General features: G+C 40.4%; 1 protein-coding gene across 4 annotated transcripts in view; it reads right to left on the reverse strand.

Annotated features, from left to right (window-relative positions):
* Positions 1 to 5,135: 5,135 nt before the first annotated feature.
* Positions 5,136 to 17,316, reverse strand: part of IL6ST (interleukin 6 cytokine family signal transducer) — a 30,462-nt gene continuing 18,281 nt past the window's right edge. Inside the window, exons 10-18 of one of the 4 annotated variants that reach the window (XR_011723382.1) lie at positions 17,119 to 17,295; positions 16,328 to 16,429; positions 15,770 to 15,916; positions 14,738 to 14,878; positions 13,386 to 13,482; positions 12,022 to 12,103; positions 9,272 to 11,113; positions 6,301 to 6,381; positions 5,136 to 5,909 (exon numbers count right to left, since the gene is read on the reverse strand). Coding sequence is in view for 1 of the 4 variants with exons in the window: in XM_071731386.1 (XP_071587487.1) it covers positions 10,388 to 11,113; positions 12,022 to 12,103; positions 13,386 to 13,482; positions 14,738 to 14,878; positions 15,770 to 15,916; positions 16,328 to 16,429; positions 17,119 to 17,295 (1,472 nt within the window). In the remaining 3 variants the exon portion in view is untranslated. Of the gene's footprint in view, positions 11,114 to 12,021; positions 12,104 to 13,385; positions 13,483 to 14,737; positions 14,879 to 15,769; positions 15,917 to 16,327; positions 16,430 to 17,118; positions 17,296 to 17,316 lie in introns of all 4 variants that reach the window. The other 3 variants (XR_011723381.1, XR_011723380.1, XM_071731386.1) reach the window with 3 other exon arrangements.

The raw sequence follows: 17,316 nt of genomic DNA on the forward strand, positions 1-17,316 counted from the left end.
CTGGAGCTTACAGAGTAATCCTGAAGGACACAGTCAGTCACCTACTGAGCTGCTTGGATCCCCACAAGTCTATGGGACTGGATGGGATCCACCCAAGGGTGATGAGAGAGCTGGCAGAAGAGCTCACTAAGCCTCTCTCTATCATCTACCAACAGTCCTGGCTCACTGGGGACATCCCAGATGACTGGAAGCTGGCGAATGTCACGCCAATCCACAAAAAGGGCCGGAAGGAGGACCCAGGAAACTCCAGGCCTGTCAGCCTGACCTCAGTGCCTGGCAGGGTTATGGAGCAGATCATCCTGGGGGCAATCACACAGCATCTGCAGGATGGGCAAGGGATCAGACCCAGCCAGCACGGGTTTAGGAAGGGCAGGTCCTGCCTGATCAACCTGATCTCCTTTTATGATCGGGTGACCCGCCTGGTGGATGAGGGGAAGGCTGTGGATGTGGTCTACCTGGACTTCAGCAAAGCCTTCGACACCGTCTCCTACAGCATTCTCCTGAAAAAGCTGTCAGCCCACAGCTTGGACAGGAGCACCCTGTGCTGCGTTAAGAACTGGCTGGAGGGCTGGGCCCAGAGAGTGGTGGTGAACGGGGCTGCATCCAGTTGGTGGCCAGTCACCAGTGGTGTCCCCCAGGGACCAGTGTTGGGCCCAGTTCTGTTTAATATCTTTATTGATGATTTAGATGAAGGGATTGAGTCCATTATCAGCAAATTCGCAGACTACACTAAGCTGGGGGGAAGTGTCGATCAGCTGGAAGGCAGGAGGGCTCTGCAGAGCGACCTGGACAGACTGGAGAGTTGGGCTGATTCCAATAGGATGAGGTTCAACAAGGCCAAGTGCTGGGTCCTGCACTTCGGCCACAACAACCCCATGCAGCGCTACAGGCTGGGGACAGAGTGGCTGAGAGCATCCAGGCAGAAAGGGACCTGGGAGTCTGGATTGACAGGAAGCTGAACATGAGCCAGCAGTGTGCCCAGGTGGCCAAGAAGGCCAATGGCATCCTGGCCTGTATCAGGAACAGCGTGGCCAGCAGGTCCAAGGAAGTGATTCTGCCCCTGTACTCAGCGCTAGTGAGGCCACACCTCGAGTACTGTGTCCAGTTCTGGGCCCCTCAGTTCAGGAAGGATATCGGGGTCCTGGAGCAGGTCCAAAGGAGGGCAACCAGGCTGGTGAAGGGACTCGAGCACAGATCCTATGGGGAGAGGCTGAGGGAGCTGGGGCTGTTCAGCCTGAAGAAGAGGCGGCTCAGGGGAGACCTCATCACTCTCTACAACTACCTGGAAGGAGGTTGTAGCCAGGTGGGGGTTGGTCTCTTTTCCCAGACGACTTTCAACAAAACAGGAGGGCATGGTCTTAAGTTGTGCCAAGAGAAGTTTAGGTTAGATATTAGAAAGAATTTCTTTACAGAGAGGGTGATCAGATATTGGAATGGGCTGCCCAGTGAAGTAGTGGATTCTCCGTCCCTGGAGATATTTAAAAAGAGACTGGATGTGGCACTCAGTGCCATGGTCTAGCAACCACAGCGGTGGGTCAAGGGTTGGACTTGATGATCTCTGAGGTCCCTTCCAACCCAGCCAGTTCTATAAAAAAAAAAAAAAAAAAAAAAAAAAAAAAAAAAAAAAAAAAAGAATGCAAGAAGTTTCTTTTTCTCCTTAATTCTACCAAGCGAGCACAGCCTGCTTCTGAGATTATTCTTCCCATATGCAGCATCTGCTAAAGCTGGACATAGCCTGTAGGTTATTTCTGTTACTGTCTTTAATGGAAGCATTAATGTTTTGTTTATTTGTTTTCTAATCTGGGAGGAGGTCTGAGTTTTTTCTTCCTCTTCCCACTTTGGATTTTTTCCCTTTTTAGGAAAAGGAGTTTATGCTACTGTCAACTCTTTATGAGTTACAGAAACATTTATTTAGAAAGTATCTTCAAAGCTCCTCTGAACACAGGAAGAATTAAGCAGCTGGGTACAGTGTCTTTACTTTTAATGTAAAGTTTTTTCATAACTGCCCAGAAACACTTCTATCAAGCTGCCTTCCTAGCTTGCTGCCTTTGCTCTCATCTTTCTCCCATGAGTTTACAGCTCCTTCAGACACTCTCCCATCATATGCTTTCATCTCCAATGACTTTTTTTGCAGTTTGATAACTTGGCTGACTAGTAGGCCTTCAGTTTTTCTTGTCTTGAGGGACTGCATCTCTCTTCTGATTTGGCTTTTATTTTCCGAGGTGCTTAATAACTTTTGCACTTCTGATGAAGGGTGTCTGCAGTGTATGAGCCTCACAAGGTTTCATGCTGTCAGAGCTGTGAAAGGAAGGCAGCAGGCTGGTGTTGAATAATTTTTGAGTGAAAATGGACACACAATTTAGATTTGGCTATTTTTCACCTTTCTTCCAGCAAACCGGCTGGTTCTATGTCTGTAAGAATTGTCTTCATAAAGTAAAGGATATTCCTGGTGATACAAGCTGTGAGCTATGACTCCTGATATTAGTGGAGTATGAGGGAGAGGAGATGCTTGATCTTCAACAGATGAGATCTCATTCTTTCCCACTATCCCTCTTCCTCCTTCTTGTGCACATTCCCACTTCCCCAGCCCCAAGTCCCTAGGGACACGTAGTTTCTTTGTGCTATCAGTTTGTGTGATGGTCTCAATCAATACTACCAAATAATTTGCTGCAAAGTTACCCAGTCCTTGGAACTGCTCGTGAGTTTGTAGTCTGTAGATGTGGCATGAATTTCTGACCTGAGTTTAGGTAGGAGTGAGGTAGCTCACTCCTCAGCTAAAGTGAGATGCCAGTGCTGCATTCAGTTTGGGATAGGAGCATAGGAGTGCAGGGAAAATCCCTCATGTGCCCTTGCTTTCTTTGTGGTGTTTTTTTTTTTATTGCCATGTCTTCAGATAAAATCTTGGATGCATTGTCTCTGGTTTGTGATTGTTCTGCACCCACTGCAGAGTTTGAATCTTTTAAGGACTGATCTTTGATGGGCTAGGCTAGGGCTAGCTAACTTGAGTTGCTCTCTGGATAGGAAGGCAGTTGTGTGACATTATCTCTATTTACTTTCCAACTTTTGTGTAAAAGTCTTGGTATGACTGCCTTTAAAGGAGTTTGTGCTCTGGCACTGTTTGTTTATTTTTGGTGTTTCTATGTTTACATTTTTATTTAAATTGCCCCACAAGTTGCACTCTGACAGTCTGACCTTTTTCCTGCTTTGCATTCAGGCTAACTTTAATGGCTGACAGGAGTTCCTTTATTCTTTGTACTTGGGTAATCATTCAATTTGCTTTCACTTACAGATATGTACTCTGTATGTTATCTATCTGAATGGCAGAAGTAAAAAGAGAAGACACAGAGAGGAACCTTACTGGTTTCACTGAAAGAGGGCATATACCCAGCAAACTGAGTAAAAATGCATGCAGAAATGGAGCATAAGACGGACTTGGTTCCAGAGCCCTGAGTAGGCTCTGGAAGCACCTGCTATTGTCTTGGGGCCATCAGTAAGTGGGGAGGAGAGGAAGATAGGAAGAAAGGAGCCTCTTCAGGTGTCTCAGCAAAGGGTAAGTTCAACATCATTAATGATAAATGGCAGTCAGAATATGTTTTAAAGATTATTACATTATTCCTGCCCTCCCCATCTAGGGAAGTATATTTCAGAATCAAAATAGCACCCTCGCCTTCTCCATAACCAAGCTGACAGCTGCAGGCAGTGGTGGTGGAGGCAGTCACTGTGCACTGGGGGCTCAGCCCCCTGGCTCTTTGGTGCACACATGGCCACGTGTGTTCTTTCTCAAATGCTAGATCTCCTCAAAACAGGAGAAAAAGCTCCATCCGTTCAAGCAGGAAGAGTTTTGCTGTCACAGGTCTGGCCTAAAATTGTACTTGAGTCCTCTGTTTGTTTTCAAAGCCATGGGAATGCATACTGGTCGCAAATGAGGGTCAGTGGTGAGTCCTTATCTGGATGGTTAAATGTGTGATTCAGGCTGTAGCAATGCATGAGAACAGGCTTCCTACTGGCAAATCCCAGCCTGCCAGTGAGCCTGCAGGGACAAGAAGCCAGTAATCTGAGCTTGTTTTGTGTGGAACAGCTATTGTGTGGAATGAGTCCCAGAGGGCACTGGGGTGCTGACCTGTCTGCTGGTCCTGCCCACAGCCTGGATTTAATGTACCACTCAGGGTAGTGGGTGGTGGGAGTATGAAATTAGGGCCAGAGCTTTTAATGACAAAGGCAGAGGAAGGAGGGAATCCAAAAAAAAAAAAAAAAAAGAAATGGCTCTTTTGTAGCACTTACTGAAACTACTTCTGGTGCTGGAGGTGACACATGATATTATACCCCTACCTGCCCCCCACCATACCCCTCAGTTTTGCATGGATCTGAGAATTTATCCAGAATTAATCAGTTTTCTCATGCACCATTCTTGAAGCCTTTTGCAGATATGACCCTCCTTTGAAGTTTCAGCTGTGCTTTCTCTGTACTGAGATTCAAGTTCAGTAAAGGCCAGCAATGGCCTTTCTAATGGTTCTCAACCCATTAGAAACTGAAGAACCAAACCCAGGTGAGACTGAAGGCAATCTAAGACAGCCAGTTCTCCAACTCCTTCCTTGGAAACGAGTCTGTGGGAGCAGGCAGCTCCTCACTCCCGTACTGTTTTTTTAGAACAGCATTTTTGGGCACTCATTTTCAACAGACCTAAGCAATCTTGCCAGGACTTCCACTTCTTATTTCAGAACACAAAAACGAAGGTAGACACAGCCACCTCTTTCCTGGTGGCCACACAGACCCCTGGCCAGCAGCAGAACACAGCTGGGTCCCTAGGACAATGACATGTCTCAGTGCCAAGGTTGGCAACTCACAGCTGATACTTACAGGAACAATTAAAAAGGGAGGACTGAAGAAAATTCAGCTGCTGCTGCACTTAACCAGTTACATCCACCTTTTGTCCTGGTGTACCTTGGTCATGTCCCTCTCCAGGAACGTGTCTCTGTTTCTTGTCTACTAAATAGTGCCCAACTCCTGCCCCAGACTCTTCTCTGTCACTAATACGTCACCCTTGAAAAATGCCAACTCTAGCACGGAATGCGAGTATGGAATTTTTTTTTGTTTTCATATATTATGTACTAGACAAAAGCAATATAGAGGCTCAGTTGGGTAACAAAGAGTAAGTATTCAAAAATGACCATAAAGTAAATTGTAGAAAGCAGAGTTTATATGACAATAAACATGCAACTTGCAAAAGAATGAAGGTAATATACTAAAACACATTTCCATATAGAGACAGCTTATGCAGCAATTTACAATTTTAGCCTCTGGCTGGATTATGCAGGCCCTTTAAAGATGGCACTCAAATTACCAGTAGCTTAATAAGCCATAGTTAAAGTACATACAAAATTTGACTTGATGTTTACATTCACTAGCCATCTGATCCATCATCAAGGCACTTCCCTTGTTAGAATGTCTGTCCCTGTGTCCCATGCTTCTGCTTATCTAGATGCATGTATCAGCACAGCAACATCTGATGACCAGTAACCTTGACTATAGACTTATTATCCCCAAATAAAAACACTTGGTTACTAGACAATCCATCACTGACTGTATCCAAGCGTCAGGCTATACGTGACAGTGTAAACAAGACAGTGTAAATAACACAGCAAGGTGACTGAATCCACTGATGAATGTGCTTCGGCATGAGGAAAAGCGACCGGCGTTACCCATTTCACCACTGCAGAGAATGCTGACCCCACACACTGCCTGTTCTGGGGGCAGATGGTGCAGAGGACACCTCAGTCTGTGCAGGAGGATGTTGGAGCTTTCCAGCTCTCTGCAGACAGTTGTGCCATACGTATTTTCATCTATTGTTACAGAAGTGCGCTTCTGCAGAGTATCTGTGACTTTATTGCATATATCCCCTTCAAAGTTGCCTTTGCAAATAAACACAAATACTGGCTGAGGCTGCATTCTGGGAGGTTCTTAATGCACACCCTCCCTTTGCACTAAAATTAAGAGGGGGTGGGAAGAGGACAACTGCTGAGATCTGGCCCCTAGCCATTAGTTTTAGATTTGTTCATAGTAACTCTCATGGCCTTAAAAATGCACAAGTGTGCATTGTCAGCACTGCTTTTGTTTTTAGAAATGGCTCAGATAGCACAAGTAACACAGAAGGAAGAGCAGTGAAAGGAGACAAACATATGTATTTTAGCTTAAGTTTTTGTTTTTTTTTTAACTGATCCTTTCACTTTCGGAGAAGAGAAGTGGGAATTTGTGAGCCCAATGCAAGATACCTAACTTTTACCCTTCTCCAGACTTACGCACTTTTTGCCTCCACTTTACTGCAGTTTTCTGGATCAAGACCTAAGGTGAAGACTGTGGTTGCTGGCTGTAATTCCCAAATTGCTGTTTCATGAGAAAAAGATTCAACAATTTTGTTATAAACTGTTCCTGAATAACATTAAAGCAAATCTTGGAATTTAAAATGACTATAGGTATCCATCCCAGCAAACAGACAAGAGGTTACAGGGGATTAATGAAGTTTTACAATCCATCAGTCAGGAGAACTTTTTAACATACTTACAGGAATCTAACCAAGTAACAGTCTCAATTACAACAACTGTCTCAAGACAAAGAGTATGCGTAGGTCCATTTAATGCACATAAATTACAATTTATTTTGCTGACTCATTTTGAGAGTCTTCAGATCCCACCAGGAAGTCAGCACCATAGCAGGATATAGTGATGTGGCTTTCTGATGTTCAAGACCTGGCACTAATTCAACAAGTTCAATTACTTTAGTCAAATGAGCATAGTGATTGCCATGTATTACACACTCTGATAAAAGTTTTAACCATCTGGTGGTGCTCATTATTTACAGTGAAAGCTGCAAACTTCACCCCAGACATGGGGCTACTCCAGTGACCAGGAATGTAAGCCCTTGCATGTAAGCTCTTTCCTCTTCCCAGGGCCGAAGTTTTTTCCAGTCTTGATAATCAGGTTTTTGTTAGGCTGCTGTAGCAGATGGGTACACGGTTATCACAAACACTCAAGAATGAAGGTAAGAAAAAATTTTGCTCTGCTCTGCCAGGTTAGGGCTTAACAGGCAGTGTAATTTACTACAGTAGGGTATATGAAACATAACCCTACCACTTTCAAAACAGTGGGAGTGGATATTCCTAGACTAATTACCCTGAAAGCAAGCCAACACACCCCAGAAACAATCCCAACAATGTCCTCTTCTGATGGAACCACTATAACAGAACTATGGAGATAAATGTGTTCACTTTTCTTGTGAGCTAGCCTGCACTTTAGTGATGTTCCAAACATGTTAATAATGGAAAAATACTTCATATTTTTTCCCTTCTTGACAGCAAAGTAAAAGGGTCTCTAAAACCCTCTCCCATCTCTACCTGAAAAAATCCAGTCCAGGAAATCAAGATGGACATGAAAGTGTCAGTACTAAAGTGTGATTTTGTTGTAATAATGCCTTTATTTTGTAAAGTGCACTTTAGTTACTGGGAATGGGAGGAAGCTTTTGCTTTAATTACTATGTTAGGGCCCAATTCAGAGAATTTCAGCAGATTGCTATAACTACATTACAGACACTCTAAAACCTGTATGCAGCTGCTTGATACAATTAGATTATGATCTAAAATACACAATCCAGTTAAACCCTGAACATTCCATGATATAATATTTGGCACATAGGTTTGTGAACAAGCTGTAAACCTGTTACTTGTATTTACTGTGGCTTCTACGAACAGTTCACCCACCAGTGTCTCCTGCTTAGTCTTTACTATTGTAGCCCTAGATAAATGTCCAAGCCTGACTCTGCCAGACAGAGAGAATTCTCTCTAGGACACACTACTGTACCATTTGTGAGTTTACTATCACTGGCCCAAAAACAACAGAGAAAGATGCCAGAAGTGACAGGACAGAACCGAGTAGGACAGACCTTTAAAATGAGAATCTCTTGCTGCTGCTTGTTCAGTGTTGGAAATGGTCCATGATTAACAGCAACAGAGAACAAAATCACTTTACACAACAGAAAGGTAAAGAGCAATTCAGGAAACATGGAATAACTGAAGTCCCTCAAATAAGACATGGGCTATCAAAAGTAAGCATCACTGGATCACAACAAATAATTAAAAAAAAAAAAAATCATCAGTATGTTTTTGATAACCTATGGGCCCCTGAAGCAATATTCAGATTAGGTAGCCAGGTCGTGGCCCACAGTATTTCAGAGATAAGCAGGAGGTGGATTAGATGAAGAGCAGTTATAACAAGAACACACACTTGTTAAACTGCTCAACTTTCCCTTTTACTTGCAGTTTCTACAGTCACTATGAAGTTTGCATAGAGAAGGTGAGCCATCCCCAAGTATAGTAATGCTATTGTTTTCCAAGAAGAATGTGTTCTGACAAAGGAATGTTGCTTCCACCTCTGAAAAATGAAAGTCTCTGATGCCTTGTGACAGCACAGTTTTCATTATGCTGTTGCCATCTGGGAGAGAGTTTGAAAGTGCTGAGGTGGAATGCAGAGGAAGGGGACTGATTTGAAGAGAGGAGCAGTAGTAAGCTGCAACACAGCCTTTTAGTTTTTAAAAAAGTGCCCAGATACTAGAAATACTGTTGGGAGAAAGGAACTGTGGAATACTGAAATGTTGTTACAGATTCTGCATTCTTTATCAGTTTTGAACAGTTCAGACTTCAAGAGTCTAATGGAATCTAATGGATTTACTCTATCACTGAATTTCTTTGTAAAAAATGCAGAAGACATGCGAATGTTTATACGTATGCCTGTCCTTCAATGCAAGCTGGCAGACAAGGACAAGGGAAATTGAAATGATACTGACACCTGCCTTTCCAAAGCAAGTGCTTTGCAGAACAGCAGCACCAGAGGTCACAGAACAAAAAGTTGGGTGGTCTTAAATACGTAGTTCTTTTGCTAAAGGAGAAATAAAACCCTTGTTTCATTCTAACAACACAGCATTTAGTGTTTTGAATTAAGGTTTCATTAGTGTCAGATCAGAAAGCTAACTAGACTAAGTTAAGGTTAAAATAAGTATCTACAAGAGTGCCATAAAATTTCTAGTTATTACTGGAAAAGGGGTTATTTTAATGTAATTTCATTTTTCTTTAAACCCTGGCAGAGACAGTCTTCAAGAAATGTATCTTCTTCAGTAAAATGCAAACTGTACGAAGAGGGAAAAAGTGAGGCACACAAATAAGGTAAGGAATTTTAACAATCATGAAAACATTATTTGTGGCTCATGACTGCTAACAGATACATACCACCAGTAATATTCAAATCCAGAGTGTACGTTCTGTTTTTTTCCTTCTGAGAGCTCCAGTGACTTCAATGCTTTGTTTTTTTGCTGCTTACAGTTCCAAGGAGGTCTGTGGCATTAGCAGTGAGGCTACAGCACACTAATTATTGTAGACAATCAGGAAGAACGTCATATTCCCTTTCTCCAGAGCAGTTAGAAAAGTATTAAAAACTTAACTCCTTACTTGCTTCTCAAGCTGTTTACAGCAAAGGTGCACTTACTAAACAAAGGTAACATTACCAGAGGCATGGTATCTCAGTGATTTGGGTACAAAATGTTTAAATAACTGTTAATCTGTGTTTTCACTTAAGATTTTTTTTAAACTCTTGAATGTGACACTGAACTGCTGTGCATCGAGTTGCAAGGCACATTTTAGACCAAATTACTATAAAGTTCATGTGCATGCATATCTAAATGTAGGCAGAATATCAATTACTATAGTAGCACTCAGAGTCAAGCAATCATGATGCTTTCTTATTTGCACACCATAGCAAGTTCTGTTTAATTTTTATAGTTTTTAAACAACAATGAACATGATTTGCATGTCTGGTAAGCTGAAAACTGAGACACCGGGCAAGTCAAAATTCAGAAAGTCCATCAAGCTACTGAAAAGTACATGATATGAGTACTCTTCCATGTTAGAATATTAAGCTTCAACCTTACTTTTGCACAGAGATGCTCCAAGCAACTAAAGCCAAATTTTTAGGCTTGTATACCACCACAAATCAAAGTATTTCTTCTAGGAGGTCTATTGGCTGATGTAATTAATTCAAACTTGCCATTTTCAATCATGTGTAATTCTGATATGACAAGACACAAAAAACCCAAGGTAGCATAAAAGCTTGTTCAGCTATCCAGCTGTAAGATTTTATGTAGTGCATAAAAGTAAGTCTTCAGAAGGTCTGGATTGTGAATTTTCCACAAAAACACAGTCCTTATTGTACTTCATCAAATGACTCTTCACATAATTTCAGTATTTCTATCTGCATTCAGATAAAAATACCTAGCTTAATTTATCAGAAACACAGGAGAAAGTGTGAATAGGCACTAATGATGGCCTAAGAAGAGCCAGTCTCTTCTCTTACTGAGGCATATAGCCGCCTTGTCTCACAGTTTGTGGGAGGTAACTTTTTGGCATTTCCTCAACTGATGGTGGATTTCCTTCCCCTGTTCCAGGTCTCACAGTTTGTCCTTCAGCACTTCCCTGTAAAACGTCTGACAGAGCATCTTCCTGGGTATTTTCTTCCAGCCCAAGGCCCAATGGCTGAGAACTCTGACCTGAGATCTGCACTTGTGCAAATCCAACAAGATCTCCCTCATTAGCAGGAGCAATTTCCTTTGTTCTCTCAAAGCATGGCCTGTCTATGTTGGCTGCATCCTGACCACCATTTTGTCTGAAATACTGCTGCCTCTGTGTTGCACCATCACCTCCTCCAGCATGATCCTCTGATCTCTCTTCTGAATCGAGCAGTGGCTGAGTTGACTCAGACCTTGAAAAGACTTGTACAGGTGTCTGGTCTCTGTAGCCATTAAGTACGACAGTTGAATACTGCACAGTGCTTGATGTGTTTTGTGTAGTTTCACCTTCATCGCTGTCAGAGACACTTTGCCTAGGAGAAGACATGCATGAGGATCCTCCAATACCACTGCTGTGTCCTTCTGAAGTACTTTTTTCCTTTTTAAGCAAGTCAAAGGGTTTTAGATCTTGATCTGAAAAAGACTTCTTGTCATCAGCTTCTATTTCTACAACGCTTACATCTGTAAAGCTGCCTTCTGGGTACATCTGATCTTTGGAACTAAAGTTATGCTGAAAGAAAGAGACGGATGTTGCCTAAGACAAAGATTATGTTAAAATCAAAAATGCCAATACATATCTTAATTCTTATGCTGCAATTGTTTCAAGTTTCTTCATGTAAGTTGTCTTCTTGCTAAGTTTGACATTATTGCTAAAGTATCTGATTTCCAATACAAAGTTTCCAATACAAAGTCTTAATTATGCATCTATTATAAATCCGAGTGAATGGGCAAGCTTTGCTCTAATTTTAATAATTAAGAGCTATAGCATAGAACCATATGCTGTGCAGCTCAGGAATATTCTATATTGAGGCCACACATACATTACTTCCAATCACGTATTAAACAAAATGGCACCTCTTCATACAAGTTAGCCACAGTTTACTGAACAGAATTTGCAAGATGTTCACCCCACATAGGGCATAAATTTTTCTGCCATCTCCACATCTGTGAGCAACTTTTAAAGCTTTCTCTCCCATTCATGACTTCTCTGTGCAAACAGTTTTGTTTGGAAGACTTTGAAGATCATCAAGTCCAAGCCTTATTGCAGGGTTTTAAGAATGAGAGTAGCAAATTCTGTTTACTTAGTTCTGATTTCCCATGACTGAATAAAATAATTAGGACTTGACCCTCCAAATAGTAAACAGAATATGAAATATAATTCACAATGTTAAAGTATGCTCTACACTGTGAATTTGTTCTAAGGACCATGTATTTCTGATGATAAACCTACTGATGCAATAGGTTTCTATTGTATAACATTGTATAATATTCTATTGTATAACAATGTCATGAAACTTAACATCCAGGTTTTTCTCCCTCAAGATGCATGTGTGCAAAAATACAGCAGACTCCCACTGGTTACTTTATCTGAAGCCTTGTATACTAGGAAGCTACAGGATGCAGAAAGATGAGCATTACCTTAGCTGGAACTTGAGGAGACCACTGAGCAATGTTACTCTTGGATGGATCAGGGACAATAGGCCAGATATGCTTTTTAATTCTGTAAAGGATTAAAACCAATAAAATTACAAGATGCACTCCCCAGATTCCTGTGTTGACAGCAAGTATTGCATAATCCAAGATACCACTCCCTTACACAGCAATTTTGCTAGTCTTTATTTCCAAATGGGAATGCTTCCTGCACTTTACTCGTTTGTAGGAAGATGCACTACTTAGCAAAACACAGAACTGCACTTATAACTTCTCCACACATTAGGTGTAGCCATCCAACATTAGGCAAAACAACAAATGGTAATGATCAATGAGGAATTTTCAAATTTTTAGCACTCTAGAATCTGCAGAGCAATTATTTAGGTAAAGTCTATGATGCACGTCATGATAAAAATACACCTATGTTTAAGACAAGTATGAATATCACACCTGCCAAAATCTAAGCAAACTTCACAATTAAAGTGAAAATACTCAAATAAAAACTTGGAGTTCAGAGCTACAAAAGATGAGCAAGATTAAAGACCTAACCAAACTAACTTTGAAACTTTTGATACATCTAACCTGCTTTTTATTAACAGGCTTGTCTGTAGAGGAACTATGAAGGACATCACCAGATGGGCTTTTCAACTGACATCCATTAAAAACTGATTTTGAGAGTAGCAGGCAGGTCAAAAGCAGGCAAGTAGCAGGCAGGCACAAAATACTATCTCTAATTAGAAACAGCTAGCTCACTGGAGAAACAGAAGAAGGTCTAACCCTTGCCAGGAAACACAATTCAGCAATAAGCTCTCAGCTAAAGCCACAGACAAGAGTTCTGAGGTAGAGGAAGAAGGAGGCAACAGGATGTTTCCCAGCAGATAGTAAATAGGCACTGAGGGTATACAAAGTAGACAGATGTCTCCTTAATTTTTTTTGGCTGTAAAACTTGAACAGCTGAAGTACAGTAAGCAAACAGATCTGTGCTTCACAAAGTATGAACCATCTGTTTCTCAAATGGTGATTACAGAAACAACACAGACAGTATATTCTGATAAAACCAAACAGCCCTAATCCTGACCAACTCTAGCAAGAGAAGCAGGAACTTCCTCATAGAATTAAGACATGGAACATTTAGTTTGTGTGCTAATCACTAGCAGAAAAAAATTAGCATCAGAAGAGACACTGATTTTTTAAGGAGGACACCAAAACATTTATCATCAATCAATTCATGTGTGTTTTACCTCCCTTTCCTGATCTAACTTCAGAGTATTTACTTGTTTGCATCGAATTACTGCCATCTATTATACCCAGAAATACCAGAAGCATGAAAGAAACACTTAATTTATACTTACAAGTCACGTTTGTTGAAGCAAAACAAAACTCCAAGGAGTACAATCAACAGGAATGCTAGACACACAGGTACAACTATGGCTTCAATTTCTCCTTTCCCTGAAAAAAACAAGAGAAGCTGTTATAGACCTCTCTGGCTTTTAAGGAAATCAGCAGAATAGATTCTCAAAGGGACAGGGAGAATCTGAAAGAGAATACATTTGCAGCACTCAGTCTTAAGCTTCATCTTCAGAAGAAACTTTTCATCTTATGAAAAGAGCCTGTGGCTGAAAACTTGAAAAACTGTCCCAGCATTTTAATGCCTTGCATCAACAGAAAATGCAGATTGCTCTAGAAGCTGCAATACTGACAGATCAAGTGATTTTACAGTTTGGGCACACATGACAGTAACATCTATGTGAATTAATTTTTGCTACAGATGTTTCAGTGGCCTACTGCCTGCCATAACAACATCATGGTCAAGTCAGTACTGTAAGCATGGCCACTAGTTATCCATAGTTTATGCTGTTCATCAGACTACCCTCTGCTTGCAAACACTTAAGGTTGCAATACTGTTATGTATGCCTTCCCACGTTACAAACGTTCTCACATAAACCTTACAAAATGCTCAGGGAAGAGCAATACCGTACAGAAAAAAAAAAAGCTCATAAATCTAAATAAGTGCTTTCCACAACTCAGTTCAGTTAATACTGTTATTCTTACCATTACAAATAGGAAGCACTCTTCAAAGCTGAACATACTAAACTCTTCAAAATGGGTCTCTGTAGAGAACTGTAGCAAACCTTAACAGTGGTATGAATGAGAATGCAGAACCTGAGGAAGGGTTTTAGGAATTACATGTGCTGACCTAGATTAGCAGATAAAGATTGCAGCACAGCTCTGCAGTTTCAAGACAACCACAGCAGGACAGTAAGGGCCAGCCTACCTTCAACTAAACCAAAGGCTCTGGACTCTGTAAGACCAGGGTAGGAGCCATCAGATACCAGAAGAGAAAACAAAGGTACTGGAGGAAATCCTAGTAATTCACACAAAGATGGGTGAAGAATGCTACAAAGAATACTACAACCTAAATCAAAAGTATACACAAAACATATCTGAAACCAGAATGTTTGCCAAGATAAAACAGCAATTCAGCAGACCTGCAGAGGATAGCTTGTTCTCTGTGGAAATAGAAGAAATCCTGACTAAACATATTTGAGTTGGAGTACTGAATATCATAACTTTGGGAGTATGACTGCAACTGAAATAAATACTTCTAAATAAAGTAACTTTCCTCTCCTATCAGATCTTGCAATAAGCCTTGTTAAACTGCTGCAACATTACTTCCTACTTCTACTAATTGTACCACTCTTACCAAATTTTTGTGTAGTAAAGGTAAAATCAGGACCACTCCTGCCTCCTTCATCAGTGTATGCCATCATCCGCACAGTATACAGTGTGTCACTGGTCAGAGAAGAAAGGGTATACTCTGTCTTGGAAGGATCCACTGTCACAGCTGAAGAGAAAAAAAAATTATACTGTACAATTCACTAGATGTCCCACAAACACACAGTAGCATTAGAACACTAGGTCTTCAGACATACACGATAGTTCTAGTAGAATACATGGCTGTATGGAAAATACAGCAGATAAAGAAAGACTACAAACTTGTACAAGAAATACTAAGATTCATTTGTTTCTGTTTGAGTGCTTCAATAGAGCCTCTTTCTTAATGGCAGCCTATAGTTATTTCCTGTGGGCATTTTTCCCCGGAATGTAACTACGAACTAAGCTAGTAGTAAAATTGAGGCTTAAAAGTCTCTAATAAGCAGAATACATGGCTAACCAGAAACAGCTTGTTATTCAATGGAAAAAACATGGTTATCTAGAAATGAAAAGTACGGTAGGCATAAATTATTGGGATTTCCAATTTAAGCAAATCCAAAAAAACCCCAACTTTTTCAATACTGCTAGCTTCCTGTGTCATGCCTGCTGGTCACACACTACCAAGAGCTAAAATGCACCTCAAATAATATATTGATCTAGGGCTCCAGGAGAATTAAAAATCCATCCCTCCTTTTTTAAAGACTTTACCACAGATAAATGCAGTCAAATCCTTTACATTTTGAATGGTCTTGCTTCATCTTGCTATACCATCACCTCACCCTGCATTTAGACAGAAAGATGGGACTACAATGCCTGCAAAATCAAGTTGAATGTTCTTAATTCCATATTATAGACTTTCTGTATGGTATGTAGGAGAGCTATGCCTCAGACATCAGCTTTATGCCATCAAAACAGACTTTCAGACACACTCAACTCTGTATTTTGCTTTTGAGAACATGTATTAGGAAGAGGGCAGATGGCATACTTCAGTGCCATAAAGCACTTTTCAGCTTTCTCTTACCTGTTTCATTTCCATCGACAGTTTTGTAAAATATGGTGTAACTTCTAATAAATCCATTTTGTTCATCCACTGTGAGATGGTTCCATGTCAAAACAGCTTCAGCTTTTCCTACCTTTTTTGTCTGAACAGTTGGTCCTTTTGAAGGACCTGCAATGGGAGATGAAGATTAATTTCTGTTGGCCACACTCACATCTACAGAAACAGTGTATTAATGATCACTGAATTGCTGCTGTATAAAAACTTCAATGGAATAGACAGGCAAACTCATCTGCGAAGCATGGTTTTCAGACAACGTAGCAACTCCAAAGAAACTGGGAAAAAATATACAGAAAACAGTAATTGGCAGATCACATGAAAGCTTCAACTGAATTTCCTTAAGTCTTGGCTTCATACTTGAACTTTAAAATAAATCAGCATAGAAATATTGCTACAGCAGTAAAACACCAGCCATGCCAAATAATGTGACTGACAAAAAACGTAGTCCAAATTAAAGCAAAGATATTATTACTTTTAATCAAGAAAGTCAGCTCATGTTCTCCAAGCTGACATTATACTTACGATCCTGCTGAAGGTAAGCCTTCACAGACTGCCCAGTTCCCTGACCATCACCATACAGAGTGTACACAGTTATCAAGTAACACTTGAATGGCTTTATATCACCTAATAAAAAGAATTTAAAACGTATTTTTTCACAGACAGTTAAAATCCTCATTGTCCTTCTCATATAATTCTAACACAGCATTCTGGGTTTTGGCAGTTTTATTAAAATCACCTCTATCTATCTAATGCAGCAGACTATTTTTTTAGAGCTTATTGATATACTGTTTCAAAATACCAACTAAACAAACAATATAATGATTCACATTCAAATGCTAAATTTAATAATTTCTATTTTAAATAAAATGCCTTTTGCAGCAGCACTGAACCCCAAAGTTCTTGATTTGATACGCTGGTCATAAACTGTAAGACTGATAAGACAGAAAGAACTGTAAAACTGATAATTTTCATTACTTGAACTGAAAGAGGGATCAGAGAATCTGATTTTGCAGGAAGTCCGTCTTTTCACTATTTTAATGGTTTCCAAGAACAAGACAACTAAAACCAAAATGCAGGTAAAACCCTTGATGGCATATAATAAGCATTTCAAAATGCAAGATTAAACAGTTTCATATTTGACAAAAATATACAGATACTTCCACATCCATGATAAAATAGGAAAAGCCCATAGCGCTATCCCAGACTCCTGTGCTACAATAAAATTCTAGTCAGCATGAGTTCACTTTGAACATACTTATTAAATTTTTAGAGTCTTCTACAAAATATTTGTAAATTTACAAACTTTTAAATACCTTTTAAATAAGCGCCTTGAACATTTCCTGGTTCAATCTGCCATTCTATGATGCAGTCTGAGGTATTGGACACCAGACACCATTCAATCACATATTTAACAACATAACTGTTAGGAGAAGTCCATCCTACCCACAACTTGCCATCCTTAGGTAGTGTTCTAACATTCCTCACAGGAGCTGTGATGAAAGAAAACAGAA

Source organism: Heliangelus exortis, chromosome Z, assembly GCF_036169615.1.
Source record: "Heliangelus exortis chromosome Z, bHelExo1.hap1, whole genome shotgun sequence".
In the NCBI taxonomy this organism is placed as follows: Eukaryota; Metazoa; Chordata; class Aves; order Apodiformes; family Trochilidae; genus Heliangelus; species Heliangelus exortis.